Below are 19797 nucleotides of genomic sequence, written 5' to 3'. Positions count from 1 at the left end.
ACAAAAGCAAGGAAATGCTAGATTCAGACCCATTTCTTTTTGTGTTCACTAAGAATCTTACCCTATCATATCAAGTCCGGTCCCGAGTCTTGGATGAATTATTCTGGAGCCAACTAACAGCTCTCCATCTCCCTCCCTTACACTTGTTTTTTTTTTTCCCAGAAATGCTGTTGGCTAGACTGTGACCCTAGATTACCTCAAAAACAAACAGACTGCTAGGAGAAATCTGTAGGCATGTTTTTGTCCTGCTTTTCATTTAGAAAACAAGAACCCTTCTGTCCTAGAAAGGGGGCAGGCAACCTATCATTATGTAAGACAGGCAAATGTGATGCCTCCGCTGATATCCTGTAAATTCACTCTGGACCATTCATGATCCCTACTTGTCCACTCACTCACTTGTTCATTGTGCCAAATGAGGAGAAAAACACCCAAGTAAAATTCTGAATAAAGAAGCATTTTTAGTATAGGGACTAATTATTTTATAAGCCAGCAAACTGCACTGGTTTGTTTTGAAGGGTTTTTTTTTCTAGCAAATATAAAGCAGAAAAATGGTCTTTCTTCAGAAGGAGCCAGATGACCTTTGACATTTGTTGTAGATTCCCTGTAATTATCTTTGGTGACTTTTCCCTACATGGTACAATATATATGACTAATGGCTACTTCACAAACTATGCATCATTTTATATTTCAGTGTATATAAATAAATACATACAAATAAAATACAACATCTACACTCTGGTGTGGTGGAAAATGCATCCACAGGCTACCCCTCACCAGTGGAGGCTGATTTTCTTCACTGTGCCTCGACTTCAAAAAGGTTATTCAGCAAATGAAATGACAGATAGATCAACAAGTCAGACAGGGAGATTTGTCCTGAGAGAGGCTTTAGGGAGTCATGTTGCCTCAGGTAACACCACAGCACCCCTCAGATTTGTTGAGTCTCTCCTCTCGTGTGTGCTGTTTATTGCCCTCTTTTCTCTAGCAAAGAATGACTCAATTAAAAGTCCGGTTGGAATACTAAAAGGCCCAGCTCTCAGGACGTCATACACCCAGGCTGGGAAGCAGGCAGCAGCTTATGTAACAGGAGTCATGTGAGTGCCTTTGTGTACACTCCGGGGAGGCAGGCCTTGTCAGGTAGCGACACTATTCAAATAAGAGTCTATTATGCAACAGTCCTGTTTATGCAAGACAACACACAAGCACACACATTTGCAGACCACAAAACCAGAATAGACTCAGACATCTTACAAGCAGACACAGAGACATGCATACCCCATATATCCCAGTATAACACAGGCAAATAGGTGTGCATGTGTGTGCACACAACTCCATGCAAAGCTGAAATAACGCAGTTGTAAACACAGCAGCTTTCTCCCTTCTCTACCTGCTTGCCCTGTGGTTTGCTAAGAGTTAGCATTGCCATAGCAACCCCATGCTGGCTGTGAGAAGGCAATGGCATGTCTGGCTGCACAGTTTGGGCCTCTCCTAGCAGACTACTGCTCTTCTTCCTCTCACTTTCCTTTCTCCTCCAAAGCTATTGCCTAAACTTTCCTTTTATCACACCACAAAGTGTCAATAAGTTCAAACACGGCAGGATGCTTTCTGCCCCCGACTGTGAAGTGTAGCTTTCAAAATGTGTCCAGGTTGCTACGCTAACAACCGAGTAGCTTTCATTTTCCCAAGTGGTTCTCAGACACTTAAATTTTTTTCCTCTTGACAGCATTGGAGCTCCAGGGCCATAGCTAAAATTCTTGACAGCACAGACTGAACACCTGTGACGCCATTGACTTGTTGAGATTCTGCTCATGAAAGGAATGCTTTCAGTAGTTAAATTTAATTGCTGGTTAAATGTGTGATCTCATTAACACCTAACAACACCCACCCTCCTCTGCACTGTTCGTGTTATAACCCGTACATACCTGGATGACTGTGTTTCCTCCCTCCAGCAGTGCGATAGCCAACAGTATGCTCTCCTGGAAGATCCGGTCACTAGTAGCATTCATAATAAGGTCAATTACCAAATCAGAAGCCCCTTCTTTATCCAGGTGGCACTGGACCTCTGCCAAACTCAGCTCCCCTCGACCTCCAACCCCAGAGCTGACAACTTTAGGCAGAAAAGTGCAATAGTTACCATCTACTATACTATACTATACTATACTATACTTATGGTGATACATGTCAACCAGGTTATATAATTGATCATGGGTTTATTATTCTAAGTACGAGAGTAGGATACTTACTGCCGTCAGCTAATAGCATTAGTTTTTATTATTCAGAATACAGAAGCTAGAGAAAAAACATAGCAGGACTGGCAGTCTGTTTTCAATCACCGCTGACACTTCAGATTTGTTTCTTACTCATTTTGGTCTGAATGGGGACATCATATTCATACATAACTAACACTGGCTTGCTACATTCAGGCAAAACAGTGACAGAAAAAATGGCAACAAGTGTGGATGACATAGATGCAGCTGTACATACAAAAATCAACATATTTTTTGGTCATGTGTCAATTTCATTAACAAATAAAAATAAAAACAAAAAAATAACCTCTGACATAGTTTAGATTTTGGAGAGTATAAGGAAGTCAAATGAGCAGTGTAGTCATAAAAATGATAACCTATAATGGCTTAAGGAAGAGTCCAGAGGATATTTAAAGTCTTGCTTGTGAAGTATGCGAACGTGTCTGCTCTGCCCATTCAGCATGAGTACATAAATAACAGTTTAACATTAGATGTGTCTGTAATCCATGGAGGGACTTTTAACTCCTATTGCTACTGGCTACCGTTGCCGGCCATGGAAGGGGCAGTGAGGCTAAAAAGAGTACAAGGCCAGTGGTTGTGAATAAGAGCTCATTTCTTTTTCTCCACTCTAAATTATTAGAGATGAACAATAAGTCATCTCTGTGAGGAGAACCGAGTGGCTAACTGGAATGAATAAATGTCACTCATGAACAATCTATTAAGTTTGTGAATGTCAGTCTCAATTGAGATGGCTGGAAAGGCTGCTTCAGTTTCAGTCTGACTTTCTGTGCTGTCAACCCAATGTACATATGCACAAAAAATCTACTGCTGCAAATGAAAAATATGATTCAGATGGGCTACGTTGACAGACTTGAAAGCTATCTCGTGTTTACCACTGCCCTGGGGAAATTGTCTGTGGCATGTGTCATTCTGAGTATTCTTTGTAATCTGTGTAAATTAAATATAAACATTTACAACATGAGAAGATCCTCCATACAATTTGAGAACACTTTCTCTCTCTTTATCCATGGGAAAGATGTTTGAACTTTGGTTATGACGTTAAGACATTTGGTTAAACATTTCTGGAACTCTCTTTCTTTATAAGCAAGGTTTTCTTTCACATAGAGAGGGATTATGAAAAATTTTGCTCCTATGAAATTTAATTGGGTGAAATGTTTCAGTTATTTTATCATGGGTATCATATTGCTGCTGTCAGCATTATTGTAACCTTTGCAATATTTCCTCATTTTAATATTGACCCAGTTTCCCCAAAGTAAATCATTTCAAAATCATCTTATCTTTATGAGCACAAACACAGTGACAATGCACCAATACACACACCTGTAGGTGATTTTCCCTGAGCTCCAGGAGTGAGTGGACCATTGCTGAAGGTTGTGAGGCTGTCTCTCCTCTGGCCAGGTTTGACATTGCCATAGTATCGATTGACTAGCATCTGTCGCAGAGCTTCTCCCTATTGGTCAGAACGGATGTTAGGAGATGAAGGGACACTACAAAAAAATGAGCTGGAACCCAATGTCAGTGTAACTGATCTAATGTGGGAGTATAGGGCTACAAAAATACACTTAATCGTTTTGAAGCTCACATCAGAAAGTAAAAATATAAGGTTATAAATGCTTAGAGTTACATGTAACAAAAAAAAAAAAGAGCCTTGACCTTTTAGAGTACCTCAGTGCAAAATCAAACCAAATGTATAGAAACTGTGTGTGCATAAAAGCAAAATACAATAATTACAAAAAAACAAAATAAAACAAATGCACAAAAAAGAAGAGTAACAAAGCCTTTTAGTCTAAACCTAATAAGATGTCCTTTGTAGAAGTCAAAATGCACACCATCTTCTTATTTGACCTTTGGCCTCTTTGCCCTGTGTAAGTGATGTTGACAGGACACACTATGCCAACATTCAGTGTTGTCCCATCTTGATTAGGTTTAAATCAGACCACCACAGTCACCCACAGGTCCAAACATGACACATGCCATCAGTGTTATCATCCATCTGTTGATCTGCCTCATGTGTTACATTTCATGTAACTGAGGGAAGTTGGTGATTGCCATGCTGGGGGACAAGTGCAACTGTCAGGGCATCACAACAGTCAGACAGCTGTGAGCCTGGACCAGACCACAGAAAACCAAACTCAGTACCTACCCTCCTTTGATCCTCCAGTTGCTTCTGTGGTTGGTTGGGATCAAGCTCCTTAAAGGTGAGATGAATTAGCAGAAAGCAATAAAATAAGAGGAAAATTGAAAAACATTCCCAGAAAAGGTAATATGGAAAAGAAAACAAAATAGGGAGTTAATAAAGTGCAAATGATTTACTTTACTAGCATATGAGAAATTGGGTTCAAGTTAGATCATGCAGTTAAGAGGAAGTGGTTGTGTCAATAAAAATGTGAGGTTTAACCAAAATCATGCAAGGCTTCATGCAGGGGAGGACCGGTATTCATTTAACATCAAGATCATTTACCTGCATACAGTAAAGTAATAAGAATATTTAAAACATCTAAAATTTCCTATAACCATCAGAACCTCAGATGTATAAAGACACAGATATCCAATCTTCATATTGCAATGTGTGAAATTTCCTACCCTTTAGCATGTTATTGTACAATTAAGTGGCAAAAGCACTAACTCATTTGCATAAGAGAATGACAATTTGCCAGAGTGGGAGAAACACAAGCCATGACAAAGAGGGGGAAAAAGCTCTGTCCAGATTATGTAATGATGGAGCCATGAGCTACTGACAAACTGTAAGCACCAATCTGGCATGGAAAAACACCTCACTCATGACAATAACCCAGCCCACTGAAAGAAGGTCAGGAAATTGGACTTTGCTCAAAAAGCAGAAGGGGAAATGTAAGATGAATGAAGGCAGGAGAGAGAGGACAGGATGGATGAGTGGAAAAGTGAGAAGTGGTACAGATACAAAGACTGATATGTAGCATAACTTGAAAAGAACTGGCACATGGAGAATGTGACTCACATCTATTTAGATAAGTAGATGCCTGACTGAGGACAAATGGATGGAGTTAGTATATAAATACGACAGATGATCTCTGAACAGCACTGTGACCCATATTAGTCAGCAGCAGACTAATATGGGTCTTAAACACACCTCAGCAGGGACTTCAGGCTCAGTTGAAGGTGCCAGCTGATTGGAAATAAAAGGATGATGTTAGTCAAAGTTAGAAGATGTAAAAATTAGTCACGTTTCTGCTTCCATAAGCAGCACACTCCCTAAAACCTTTTCTGTCTAACAAACTTCTTGGCTGTTACATACTATCTCTCTCTGCCTTTCTACAGCTCACTAAGATTAATGGTCACAACTGCACATTATAACTGTGCATGACTTAAGGGGCGAGTGAACATGTTGCTCTCTGAGATGTTGGTGATAATGGATAGTTCACAGCATGTAGAAAAGTATTTATATCAGTGTGTGCTATGTGGAGACAACTTAATGGTGCAACAAATGATAAGCTGCAAAAAAGCTGAAGCTCTGTGCACATACATACACAAAAAATGGTGTGAAGTTCACCACAGTATAGACCACTGGCTGCAGTACTATCCTGTGGTGTTTAGTATTCTGTGGTTTCTTTTAAACCTCCTGCTGCAAAGTGTTGCTACTAATCTTTTAAATGACAAAGCATTTATTTTAAAGAGCAAGAAAAATAAAATTTAATTTAATAAAAGCAAAAAAAAAAAAACAAAAAGCAACCTCATCTGACTGCTAATATGCACATCAATAGTGGGTGACTATGCAATGTGGTTTCAGCCATTTAGAATTTGTTTTTTTGTAATCCAGCTTGTTTTACCACACGAGAATATAGTTCAGTTTACCTATTGACAATGTCTTAGATTGTCAATCTGAATCTGAAATCTGAATGATAGAGAGATGGAAAAACAAAACCCTGATCAGCAACTTTACTTGTAATAGTAAATGTTAATTTAGACAGAGATGCATTGAGTTATAAAAAACAATTAATGTGTCAAATTAATACATCAGAAATGCACTTCATTGCAGAATAACACACAGGGACTGAAGAAACTATTGTAACCTTGGCATATGTCTCCCGCTGTAACCTAGTCATGCTGGTTTATGCTGATTAATTGTGCAACTGGAAAGGAATTTCCCGGTATTAGGCCTCCTTTTATGTCAAGACATTGATTTCCACAGAAAAATGGTGATGCGTCACGCATCACTGGTGCTATATTCAGCATCCATTTCCAAACTCTTTCAATTCTTTTTGGAATTTAACCGCTCTTTAGGGTGGTGGAACATAATTGCCACATGCATAATGTGACCCAATTTGTTTCAAAAATCTCATTTTTAATTTTCTTGTTTATGAAAAGGCATATCACTTGAACAGCATGACTCCATAGCATCAGTTCCTTCTCTTTTTCTGTTCAGAATGTGTCATAAAACCTCTACAGAGACAATGTCGGACAAACACAATGATATTCAAGGCATTTATAAATAATAATAAACAGTGGTGGTCATATAATCTCACTGATCAAAAAAAAAAAAAAAAAATCTCGATGCCGCATCTTTCTCGAGTATGTCTGTAGAGATTCTCTTTCTTGAGGCGCTGCAAAGCCATCCCTTTGTTTAGAATAACATTACAGAGTGACTTCACCCATATGCCAAAACAAACAAACACAGCGAACACTGCGTTACTTCATCTCACTGTTAAGTCATGGAGGAAATTGACCATTATAATGAAAGAAAACAAATCAAAAGGAAGGTTTTGTACAACATTCTGCTGACAATATAAAACTGCTGCTCTGCCCTGTAACAGAGGCAGATACACACAAACAGGTCTTACACTAGCTGCAGTGCACACTCACTGCCCAAGGTAAAACCTTAACTTCCCCATGCCTCGTCTACCTAGCGACCCCCTCCTAGAAGACATCTGTGCTACACTTTTATTGCCAATTACCACTTAAGGTCACACATCAGTGGAGAGTTTAAAATTCCAGGAAAGGAGGACAAAAAAAGGAAAGGGGAAAAGAAAAGAAAAGGAAAGATTGTTGGCTGTTATGTAACTGCTGCATGAGAGCTGGCTAAAGCCCAAGAATCGTGCAACATTAAGTTAAGGAAACTGGGACAGGGCTGTGTGTTGCCGAGGAACGTCTGCAGCTCCCCCAGTTGACAGAGATGAGAACAGCAGGTCAGAGTCTCCTGGCTTCACCTACAGCAGCAGGCAGGAGGATATACAAGGACAAGTGGAGTCTATCTGAGGGAACTTGCCAGATGTGGGGAGTGGGGGGAATAACAGCTGGACACTTTGCTAGTAAAGTTACAGAAAACCAGAAGACTGAGAAGATGCATAGCTGAGAAAGTCAAATGGAAAAACAACATTTGTAAACAGAGTGATGTGGTCAAAAAATGCATAGGAAAAAAAAGAAATCTCAAATCTAGCTAAACAAACTATATTTGATCAAGATAATGAGGAGATTGTGATGGGCTGAAACAACAAAAATGACAGAGAGCCTGAAAGGCATGTTTATACACCCTCACTGAAATACAGATCACCATATTCTCCCTGCATAGAAACAATCTCTTATATAACCCACACTTCATGTACTGTGTCGGTTACGTATTCAGCCCCATCCTCAGCAAACTGGATTACATCACAGAATAAGACAGAGACCTCATCTCCATCTGAGCCCTTTAACCTCTCTCAGTCTCACAAACAAAGATGTTCATATACACATGAAGGAACCACAAACACGTACACTGATGAATGATATGATCAGGCACAATGAGAGTGGCAGGCTGGTTGTGTCTTGTTTTCCTCTGGCTTGTATTTTATCACATTTCTATTTCTGGAAGAATGAGATAATCCCTAATGGGTGAACTGTCACTCCATTTTATCCCACTCTCTCATCAGACTCCCAAAGCCAAATCCAACCCACAGACCTGGTATGCAATAACTAGAGGTATGTCTGTCACACAGTAATTAAACCAACAGCTACTGTACACTCATCCCAGGAGACCTTTGATTGGGAGTTGGGAGGGGGAATTGTAGTAGGTCAGAGAGTGTGGTTAAAATGGGGTTACAAAACAGCTATCATGGCAGCATGTCTTGCTGTCTTGTTGAGGGAAATCTGGCGTTACTGCCTGCCTGTCTTCTGAATGATATCCACACATATCCTGCTAGATGTCTATGAGGGCACTGCATGCTGTCCTTGATGAGTCTGTGCATAAAGGAGTGTTATGCAACATATGCTAGGGGTTAAGGAACATGTGTATTCTTTGTAGGTAGGCACGGGTCTCTGAATAGAACAGCCCTTTTTTAATGGAAGCTGGGGATTTCCATTGCTACAGTAACAAGCAACACGTATATAGGGAGGATGGAGGGAAAATAAGAAGAGACGTAAGAGAGAAAATGAGGGCATGTTGCTTCCTGGAAACTCTGGAAAGACCCTTTCTGACAATTTCTTCATTTCACCAACTACCATCATTGTTCACTTCCCTTGCACTCGCCACTCTGTTAAGTGACTAATCTACCGTCGTCTAGTTTTTCCACACTTCATTAGTATTTTCCTGCTGGCACTGATTCTCTTGCTCTGACAAATGTGTACTTTCAATTTTGACTAATTTACTGATTTCAAGAGTAGATTGAAAATATCAAGATGCATGGTGCCAAACAACCAAGGTCCACTTACTAGCCTTATTCCAGAGCTTTCAACCAGTTCTCATCAGCGAATGGAGTCTGCTCAGTGGTCACTGAGGTGAATGTGTTAACATGTGAGTGCAGTTTTGGACTTGCTATCTAAAAAACCTAGTAGCCATGAATTTAAACTGTTTTATTAAACGTCAGCGCTCAAGACATAACGTAAAGCTATTAAAGACAAGAAGTCCTAAAAGTGATGAAATGATATGGAAACATCTATAGTGCTCAAATCTCAACTTCATCTGCTGATGAAAATTTTGCTTTGGTTGAAAGTTGCAGGACAGAAACTTGAGCTGCACTTACATGAAAATCCATAGAAATGTGAAATACTCCAAAGATAAATAAAAGCAAATGCAAAAAGCATAAAGAGGCAAGGGCACTTGACTCACTTAAAGACTTCAGATATATTAAAAATGAGATTTAGTTTTGGCTACATTGATTTACTCAGATCAGGTTCTAAGGCTTAGGAACAGTCTGTAAGAGTTCAGTTGTTGTTAACCAGATGATTACATCCAGAGGCCCTGAATGAATCTCAGTCTACCCTATGACACATAAGGAACCTAACTTGTCTAACATGTACCAGAGAGCCTGGTTATGCAGTGCCTTTAAAGGTATCCTTAAAGTCTTACAATTGATTCTAAAACTCACAGACAGCCAGTGTAGACAGACATAAATGAGGATAAAATGTTCTCATCTCAGCAGGAAGTAATTTTTAAACATATTTTTTTACTTCTGTATCATCAATATTATAAATTAGAGAGTGAAAAACATAACATGAGTCAGCCAACAGTAATGCTATTGAACCTGTTTTAAAAGAACAACAGCTCTGCTAAATTTGATTTAGAACACATAAAGTACAATTATGCAATACTATCATTTTTAATCATTTGGCAAGGCTTGGAGAGCCAAATGTGCCACACAGTGCAACCTTCTCAAAATGTCACCAGCAGGTCACAAAAAAAAAAACACATAGCCTGGATTCTGTGGAGGCCTCTTGGGTATTAAAGGGATAAAAAGAAAACCTATAAACAGAAGTATGTCAGATAGGACTCATCCTGGGATATTAATCAGCAGCGATATGTGAGATATGGTTCCTCTGTAGTCACACCCATATTTGTAATCCCTGTGACACTCCATTAACTGTCACAAACACAAATGATGAACCATTTTTATCCACTTCCTTAAGGCCGCAGGTCATGACCACACACATATTTTTGCAATGCACATGCATGACATACACACCATCACACACAGCTTGGCCCCGTGTTATCATCTGTTAGATGGAGTATCCCTGGCTAATTATACACTCGCACCTGCTCTTCTAACGGCAGCAAAAGGCTTAGAAGAAGAATATGCTCTCTCACCACCATCCATCATAAGGAGGGTGTGTGACATGTAGACTTAGAGACCAGAAAAACAGAAACTGCTCTATCAAGTCAACTTAAATTTACCTCAAGGGACTTTAAAATCAGGTGGATCACATTGAAAAATTAGCATCTACAAGGAAGCCAAACCTAGCTGATGTTGGGCTAGAGGTGGAGTACATCCTGAACTAATCACCAGTCTATCACAGATTATTCTATAATAATACCATTGATCTATATTCAGACATATTCTGTAGAGTAGAAAGGGTATTAAAATCTCCTAAAAGAAGTTTGAACTTCAAGGTTTTTCAGGACATTTAGAAATAATAATAAACAGTGGTGGTCATATAATCTCACTGATCAAAAAAAAAAAAAACATCTCTATATGCCTATATAGTTAAAATTTTTTTAGATAAAAAAAAATACTACTCTGTCCCACCACAGAAATTCCAGGAATGATATTCCCAAACAATTTGTGATGAACCGTTTCAGCTGTTGTAAAGCACTTTTTTAGACAAGGAGTAGTAAGAGCTTGTTGGTTGGATAAACTTGAAGAAATTTGTATGGGTCTGGCCAGTAAATTAGCATTCGTCTAAAAACTACACTCCAACGTAATAAGTACATGATCATATACAGGCACAACAAACAAGCATTTTGCAAAATGTGTTGACATGTTAGCACTACACTACATATTAACATGGTGATCTCTTTGCAGGCACACGACAGGGAGGGATGGACTAAGCTGCCGACGGTTGTCACAGATGAGAATGTGATGCTAGAAAGTCTACTTGCAGCAAAAGCACATCTATGTTGTTAGTGGGAGACAAACCAAAGCTACATCACAATAGTAAGTAAAGTGATCAACCTCAGCCACATCCATTTCATCATCAAAGGCAATCAGCTGCAAGAGAAAAAGTATAGGGGGCAGAGAGTTAGTGGAGCTCAATTAGCGAGTAAAAGCTCAGCAACAATTGTGCAAGTGTAAAGCTTGTCACAAGCACACACGCAGCATGTCAAGTTAGCGAAAACAGTGAAAAGCCAACATGTTACAACCGAAAACCAGAACAAATAACATTAGAAACTCTCTCCTACCTTCATGTTTTATTCTTGTAAAATATTGAAATCATAGATGATATTAATCTTGTCTGACAGTGACCAACAGAAAGATGTTGTTAAAATAACTTACTGGATATTTTTAGCCTAACTGAAAGAACACTTAAGTATATATATCTTGACAGACATTTCTTCACTTTTGACATTTGGGAATCTTACTCCTACTGATCAGGTTAAACAAACCCTAATTCAACTATTTGTGGCACAACATTGTTAAATGATACAACATGAAATAGTCCTTTTGGGTGAAAACCTTTACAGTTATTACACATAAAGTTGTAAACTTAGTGAAATCTGTCTTCTACCTCCACCATTTACTAGAGAGAACTATATGGACCCGGTTTGTTGACATCATAAGGTCATAAGGTTTCTTTTAAGAGTGGGCTAAGTTTATAGTAACAGGCCAATTAATCAGATTCCAAAAGCAGTGGGGCTGTCAGTTACAGATTCAACTCTTAGTCTAATAATATGTGTTCCAATATGTGCTTTTTCTTAGATATGCTAATGTGATTTAGTGCTATTCCTGTCTTCATATTGTCTTTAATGTGTGGCACAGAGGTATTATTTGTGAACTGGATTACAAGATGCAGTATTAGCCCTTAATATGTCTTTTGAATTCTCTCTGCATGTGTCTTTATTGTTTCCTTCTTAATATAAAGACGTGCATGCTGTATTTCAAGCATGCTGCTGTGGTTTATGATTATACATTTAACACATGCTTGGTGATGGTATATGAGTTGAAAAATTACAGTACAGACTATTATTCTTTTTATTAAAGGCATCCAATGGAGAATTTTGTAATTTATGTGCCTCCCACTAAATGCTGTATGCGTGTTCATCAGGTCGGTCTGATTAAATTAATTTCTGTTCTTATTGTAAAGGTGATTTATAAAAAGCAATAATATTATCATGTTCTCTGATAGCAGTCTTCCTCTCTGCCTTTTGGTGCTGCTCTCCAATGTTTCCTGGTGCATTGCCCACAGAAATTTATGGCAGTTGAAATAAAGTCATCCCAAAATTAGTTGGAAGGTTGACTGTTTCAACCTGTGAAGCGGTAGTGCTGTTGATGATTTAGCTTTATGGAAAACAAGCTGACAGAGCTGAGAGGATCACTTAACGATTAGTATAACAAGTTATTAGCAGCCAATGAATGTATGTTTAAGTTAGAGAGTGGGAGCATGCACTGTTGGTAAAAATATTACTATTGTTGATATTCATTACTCATCATTTGGACTTACTCTTTGCTGAAGTACATTTAGGGAGAAGCCAATGGAGGGATATATGTTGAGTTTGTACCAAAGTTTGCCAAACATGAAACCTGTTTAGGCAGCAAGTATTCCCAAAGACTGTAGAATGTATTTCTTCTCATGTGTTCTGAAGTTTGTGCATAACTATAGGAAGATTATTAGAAATAAGTACACAGAAGGTACTGTACACACCTTCTCCCCATAGCCACGATCTTTTGTCATCATTTCCCTCAGTGTCTGCAATACTTTGATGCATAGACGCTCCTCATTCTCTTCCAGCAACTGCTTGGTATGTTTGATCAGTCTGGTCAGGAGAAGAAAAAGAAAATGGAGTGTATAAAAAAGGATTGATGAAATGTGTAGTTCTACAAACAACTAAATCCACCAGTGAACACACCTTAGGCCCTATGATAATTGCACCAAATTGTTTAGACTGATTTCAATTATACAGTGATTTTTTTTTTGAGCTACAAAGCAAAATCACCAGTCTTAAATCAACTCTGAACGTATTAGTATGCATCAACACTAAAAACTGTTTCCATAAAAATACTTTTTAGTGTTGATTTAACGTGGGACATCTGTATTGTACACTATGTGATTTTGTGCTTATTTTCTGTCTTACATTCTATTTTTCGTGTTTGTCCTTTGGCTGTGTGAAATAAAAGTAAAGTACTTTCCCACCTGGTAAATTATAGTGAATTCTCCAAAACAAACTATTCAACGGAGAGGTAAAGTGTGGGGGTGGTTGCCATGGGGATGGTTTTCCACCACAAAAAGTGTGAATACCTTCTGACGACTGTATTTAAATCTCAATGAAAACCTCCAGCCTTGTTTTGTTTCAGTCGGGGACTGCACCATACTACTAACAGTTAAAAACTAGATCCCTACACAGCAAAATTATCAATGTTAAATAAACAAACAACTCCAGAGTTAATTTAACACATACAAAGTGCAACAGTCAATATGTTGATAACATTCCAGTAAAATGTCAAAATCCAGCCAACATATTTTTTTCTGCCAAAATATCTGATCCTCTAACATAATAAGCAGTTTTCTGACTATAGCTAAAATTTTATCTACTTAAAGATGTATGTTGTGCAGAGTCTCACAGCGAAAATTAAAGGTATTTCCCATCTTTATCTCAGAGCTCAGCTTAAAGTGGGAGCAAACCCACATCTCCTGCATGAAACCGCAGCCCTGTTCACCTCTGCCAACCTCCCCCATAGTATCTATGGTTACTGTATCTGTAGGACAAGGTAGAACATCATTCTTTCAGTTTCGGAACGTTTTAGGAAAGAAGGTTGGCGGATTGTCCTCATGAAGTCATTACATTTTTCAAAATATGAAGGCAAAGTAACACACTTTCTTAGTATGTATTCATTATAGTATGGGCTACAGCATGGTCTGTGCATGCACAGGGTGCTGCGGATAATAGTGTAAGCTGAATGCCACCCACAGACATTGTATGCCGTGCTGTGGTACAAATGACCAACAGTCATAGTGAAAGTGGAAACTTACAGTGGCAGAGAGTGACACTTTGAAACGTTACCACCGTAAATTACCGGCTGAAAAACGTCCCTTAAAACAGGTCTGACCTTGGTGGTTGTAGATTTAGACCTACTTTGATATGAATCCTCCACTTTCACATTTCTTGCGAGCTTCTGTGTTTTCGGGGAAGAGGAGTTCTGGACGATGGAGGACGTCCACCAACACTGAGAGCTCAGCTTGAACCAATGGCCTCAGACGGTCCTCTAGTGCTGACACTATGTCCTTCAGAGACATACAATCACAGGTAAGATAACTCCTGAAACTACTGGAGTTTTACATCACAAACATCATCTCTACATTTATACTCCTAATGAAACCACAACCTTGAGTATTTATTACACCTAAAGTTTTCATTCAAAATGAAATCAATTTATTTTCACATCTCCAAATGCATATAGTCTGAGCATATATATACATTTTCATACATTTAAGAGATACTGATTACTATATAAATTAAGTGTATGCAGTATGCTATAATAGCTAATAATCTTAAGAGTACAGATACTGTAAATGTTCAGGAAGTTAGATTAAATAGACTTTAAGTTTTTGTTTTTACGTAATAAGGCCCATAAGGTCCATTTCAATATATCTGTATGATGGCATTATAAGTTCATATAACAAAAAGTCAGAAGGTCACATACCAGGTACACTACATACTGTAAACAAATGAAACCACACTTATGGAACACCAACACATGCCATTTCACTGTGCACTTCCTGTCACGTCTGGTGATGACTTGTACGAAAATATGCAAATAAATGAACCTGCATCATGACAAGGTAGTGAGTATAGTACTGTATGTGGGTATAGTGTGTAGGAAAACAAAAGGGCAAAGAACATGATCATGAAAAAAAACACCACAGGCAATGAATAATTTTACACTCTACACCCTATTAATTAAAGGCAAAAAAAAAAAAAACAGGCAGGAAAATCTTTTGGAAACCACATAACTTCCTGTTTGGGAACGGGTTGATGAATAACCTAAAAGAACAGGAGACTATGACAAAACGATGACTATGTTTGTCCTGTAGTTGGACTTGTACTTATAATTGTAATTTTTTGTATTATAACAGTATTACCATTTTAGGCAAACCCTCAGGTCTGATGTGTAAATAGAGATAACTGATTATTTCAGTAGCGAACTGAAATAAAGAGGTCAGTTTTTCAGACTTCCAGTGAATGTTTAGTCATGGGTTACAGGAAAATAGGGTGTAACAGCCTAAACAGTTAAAAATACTTTCCAGGATGAGATTTGAAACCACTTCTCCAGTATTTTGTCTGCCACGCAGTTACCAGAAGCATTACATCACTTTTATTATATTACTAACAATTAATGACATTGGTGGGAAGTCTTGATTGGCCAATGGTCTTACTATACTAGTTTATACCTAGGATATCACATTCGTAACGTCAGGTAACAACTACTCAAATCACTGTTAATGATTTCTGCCACAGTATATGAATCAAACTGGTACTTATTGGTCCAACCTTCTTTATTCCAACTGTAGCTCATGTCTGCAAAACAGACGATGGCACAAATGACCATTCATCAATTTCAACAAGATACACAAGTCGCTTTTCCACCAATTACATCATCTTAAGGGTTTTATTAAACCTGTCTGTGAGCCGTATGTTTCCTTTACCTACCAATTGCTTTGTATTAATTTTGTAATGTGCTGATTTTTGCCATTTCATTACCCTCCTGTTTGAAGGATCACTATTAGATGAGATGTCTTAAATCAGTCCAAGTAAAACGACATTTATTAAAAACACTAAAGTTATAAAAACAAAATAAGCTCTTCAACCAACCTGTAGCCTCTCAATGATGTTTCTGTAGTCTTTAGAGGTAGTAAGGCCAGAGTCTCGTCTGGACGTGTTCTTTGCCGATAGTCTCCAGTTGAGGATACTCTTTTGCACAACATTATTGGACTTGACAAACAAGTTGTTCACCTGACTGTCCAAATCCACTGGAATAGCAATTGCTCTGCTTTTAGCTGGATCAGGGTAAGAAATGTAGATATTTAATGCCACAAAGCCCTTTCCAATACAACTAAAGAGTTTGGTGGTGGATGTCTGCTGCTTACCCACGTCTGAAAGTACTTTTATACAAGCCTCCACTGAGGCCTTCTGAACAGGGTTTAGCCAGTTACAGTGGTATACCCTGAACACTCCCTGAAGCAGTTGTACAAATACTGGCTGACGAGTCTGTAAGACAGAGAAAAGCAAGTAAAAAAAAAAAAAAGAAAAAAGGAAAACGCACAAATGTTGCAGGAGGGGCAGAATAAGAATTTAAGAAAACAAAACAAGGAGGCTATTACATGCGTATTCCCTCACTAGGCAGAACCCCATTTATGCTAAACACATCAGTGTGAGGATACTATAGCACCTATGGTGGAAGGGTCTACAGCTTCAGGTCCTTGAGGCCAGTTGGTTATAATCATGTGCACTCTGAGTTTAACAATCCAATCCAGTGAAATACAACTTAGTTCTACCACCACAATAAAAGAGCATTCTAACAGCTGGCCACAGTACAATAAATACCTCAGTTATCTTTCCAAGAATGGCAGCCTGTATGCAAGAGAAAAAGGGTCCTGATGTCACCCTGTGTTGGTACAATCTTAGCAAGCAGAATTTGAGGAATATAATAAAAGAAAAGCAACAATTTAAAACTCCCTATAAGAGAAAGCACTGTGTAGAGTGGGAAACTGTAAACTACACCACAAAGTTGCTGCACAAGGGATTTGGCAGTCTATGTGAGGCAGTGGTCATGAATTATTAGAAAAGTTGTGGACAACAGGACACCGCTACACCAAGGTCTAAGAAACAGAGTGACCACTTTGAGTCAGTATATCATCTGCACCGCGTCCTAGCAAAACCTTGTGCAACACACCCACAGATGTGGGAACAACAAACTCTCTGTGCTGACTAAGCTGTGAAAATGTGAAAACCCACACAGTGAGAATATCTGTTAAAATTTAGACCCTGTTGAGAAGTAACACACCCAAAAGATTGGGAAACAAAATGTGAGGGAGAAACTCTGTTACTTACATACATATAGTAAAAGATCTATACAAAGGGAAGAATATGATATTGTATAGGGCACTGTATATAAGCACAAAGCTGATTTAAAGAGTAAAAATGACAATTTCAAGACTGCTTGTAATGTGTAATTCAACTGCTACACTACACAATCCAGATTACCTGCAGGCTTGTGCTCTGATCAGAGAAAGGAGAGCTGAAGAAACATGTGACAATGCTCATGACTGTTTCAGTTACATAACGCTCCAGCATGGTATCCGCATGCTTCCTGTCGCTGGTGTTGTTGCACACCTAGATAAGCACAGAGAAGATATTAGCTAGACACGCAGCCACTGGATCACACTTCCTGCATGTGGGCAACAGGTATCATATGTTCACCACAGGCAATGTTGACATAATCACCCAAACTCATTGCGTGATAAAAAGCAAAACAGGATTCTCCATCTGTTAAACACACTGTCAAATATATTGTGGCTTACCCTACAAATGTCCACCAGGAAGTTCTCAAACAGCTTCCACATATGGTTGGATGTATAAATCTCCTTCATCTCCACCTCTGTGTCAACATAACAGTGGTTAAGGAAGTTGATATAGGCAATCTTCACCTGTTAAGAGGCAAACAAACAATCAGACCCATTTACTGTACCTGCGTGGAATGGTCATCCTTTGACAGAAGCTATCACTTAAACACTGTAAACATACATGCCTGGCATACAGTATGTATGCTTTCTGTTAGATAAAACCAATAGCAATTATTGTCTTAAATTCAATGATTTTTTAAAAAATTATTTTTATTGTATTATTTTTGGAGAGAGAGGGGTGTAGGGGAATTAAATTATCTGACTTGAGGTTCTACGTAGAGAGGATTTTACATGCTTTACAGACTGTAAAGACCCCACAGGCAAATTCCTTATTTCTGATATATCAACTGAATTTTTCCTTCACTTGACACATATGCAAGAAACTCAACAACCTCTAGCCTGAGAAACTAATACAAATAAAGTGTGACAACAATTTATCCTTGTCCATAAGATGTGTCTACATAACACTACAACACTACACAGCAGATGATGGAAAACTGTCAGGTCGACACAAGAAAGCCAGCTCTAGTCCTAAATAACCAAACCATAACACTATGTGCATATTAATATACATCAAACCCATTGCAGTTAAATACTCCAGCACTAGGCCAAATTCTTCTTTAGGCTCCTCAGACATTTGGATTGCTGCAGTTTAGTAACATTTTGATTTAGTCTTCACTTAAATGCTAGTCTCAGTGCTCATCTTGCATTTGAGCTCATCTATGTGCTACTGTGTCTTATGAATGCACCAAAGTCATTTTAGTGAATGACATACTTTAGATATTCTAGTAACATACACTGTGTAAATGTGACTGCTAACAAGATCTCAGTTTTTATATAGTATGTATCAACTAGCATACACAAAGCTGAACTTCAGTGCAGGAGATTTAACAGCTTCTTCACAGAAGTTCAGAATACAAAATTTGACATATTTCAGTTCAAAAGAATAAATCTCTTTATTCATACCTCAGGAATGCAGTCTTCATGGGTGACAACCCGCACAATATCGTCCAGTGGCAGCAGGGAATTGCATTTAATCTCAGTGTAGACATTCTTGCCCTCAGTGCAGACCGCCAGCAGCTCAACCAGGTGGATGTGGTACATTAGGGGGCTGTTTTCATCCATGCGGTCCCGCTCTGAACGCATCATCTGGACTAGGGTCTGGAAGGAGGCACGGTCATTATAGAAGACCAGGACGTCCTCACCTGAGTTCACCAGCTGAACAGGGGAAAGTCAGAATGCAAAAACAGCTGGTTAGTATTACAGTAAATACTTATCACCATTAGCTTTGTTTTGTCTTTTCATCAATGGCCACATCTCTCTCGTTCTATCCGGTTTGAATAATTATTTCTTCTGCCGCTGGTATTAGCATTATTAACTTATTTTCTGATGTCATACACCTCATACAACAGACCTCAGCCATGACAATGTCCTGACACTTCTTGATGAATTTGTTCTCAGCCTTCACAATGGTCTGCAGGAACTTGAGATACTGGACATGTCGACCATGAGTCTCAGTGCAGTGGACAAAGTGTTGAACAACACGTTCATTGATCTCACTGCACAGCTGGAAGTTATTCATGAAGATGTGCTGCATTGTCACTGCCTCTAGGATCTGAGAGAGTGGATAACAAAGGGAGAGAATCAGTACAATTTTAGATTTGTTTTGCCAAAACAATGGAACTCACACCCTTAGATACTCACCCCAGGATTAAGAAACAAGTTAATATGTTTGTGAAGAAGTGCCTGGTTCTGCTGGTTCCCTGCACAGAAATTCTGCAGGAACTCGTGAGCCAGTTTCATAATCTCCTGCATTCGGATATCTTCACCCTAGTGCAGTAACACGTAGACATCTTTTTATTTACGTGACATTAATGGGAAAGCGCAAATGTACAAAGAGTAAAATATGCTTTAGAACTTTTTTGAAATTGCACAGTGTGTAACACAATACTAAATCCAAGTATTGCAC

General features: G+C 38.6%; 1 protein-coding gene across 9 annotated transcripts in view; it reads right to left on the bottom strand.

Annotated features, from left to right (window-relative positions):
• The window catches only part of itpr1b (inositol 1,4,5-trisphosphate receptor, type 1b), a 70990-nt gene that overhangs the window by 26518 nt on the left and 24675 nt on the right, over positions 1 to 19797 (bottom strand). For 4 of the 9 annotated variants that reach the window (XM_026307803.1, XM_026307805.1, XM_026307807.1 and 1 more), the window contains 12 exons: positions 19533 to 19658; positions 19243 to 19443; positions 18795 to 19046; positions 17727 to 17852; positions 17410 to 17538; positions 16293 to 16413; positions 16018 to 16202; positions 14281 to 14429; positions 12852 to 12963; positions 4408 to 4455; positions 3585 to 3714; positions 1920 to 2104 (listed from right to left, as the gene is read on the bottom strand). In XM_026307803.1, coding sequence (XP_026163588.1) covers positions 1920 to 2104; positions 3585 to 3714; positions 4408 to 4455; positions 12852 to 12963; positions 14281 to 14429; positions 16018 to 16202; positions 16293 to 16413; positions 17410 to 17538; positions 17727 to 17852; positions 18795 to 19046; positions 19243 to 19443; positions 19533 to 19658 — 1764 coding nt within the window. Of the gene's footprint in view, positions 1 to 1919; positions 2105 to 3584; positions 3715 to 4407; positions 4456 to 5373; positions 5410 to 11164; positions 11201 to 12851; positions 12964 to 14280; positions 14430 to 16017; positions 16203 to 16292; positions 16414 to 17409; positions 17539 to 17726; positions 17853 to 18794; positions 19047 to 19242; positions 19444 to 19532; positions 19659 to 19797 lie in introns of all 9 variants that reach the window. The other 5 variants (XM_026307808.1, XM_026307810.1, XM_026307809.1 and 2 more) reach the window with 2 other exon arrangements.

The sequence above is a fragment of the Mastacembelus armatus genome, chromosome 5 (genome assembly GCF_900324485.2).
Source record: "Mastacembelus armatus chromosome 5, fMasArm1.2, whole genome shotgun sequence".
NCBI classification, from domain to species: domain Eukaryota; kingdom Metazoa; phylum Chordata; class Actinopteri; order Synbranchiformes; family Mastacembelidae; genus Mastacembelus; species Mastacembelus armatus.
Note: the sequence above shows the minus strand (reverse complement) of the source record. Positions and strands in the feature narration are given on the sequence as shown.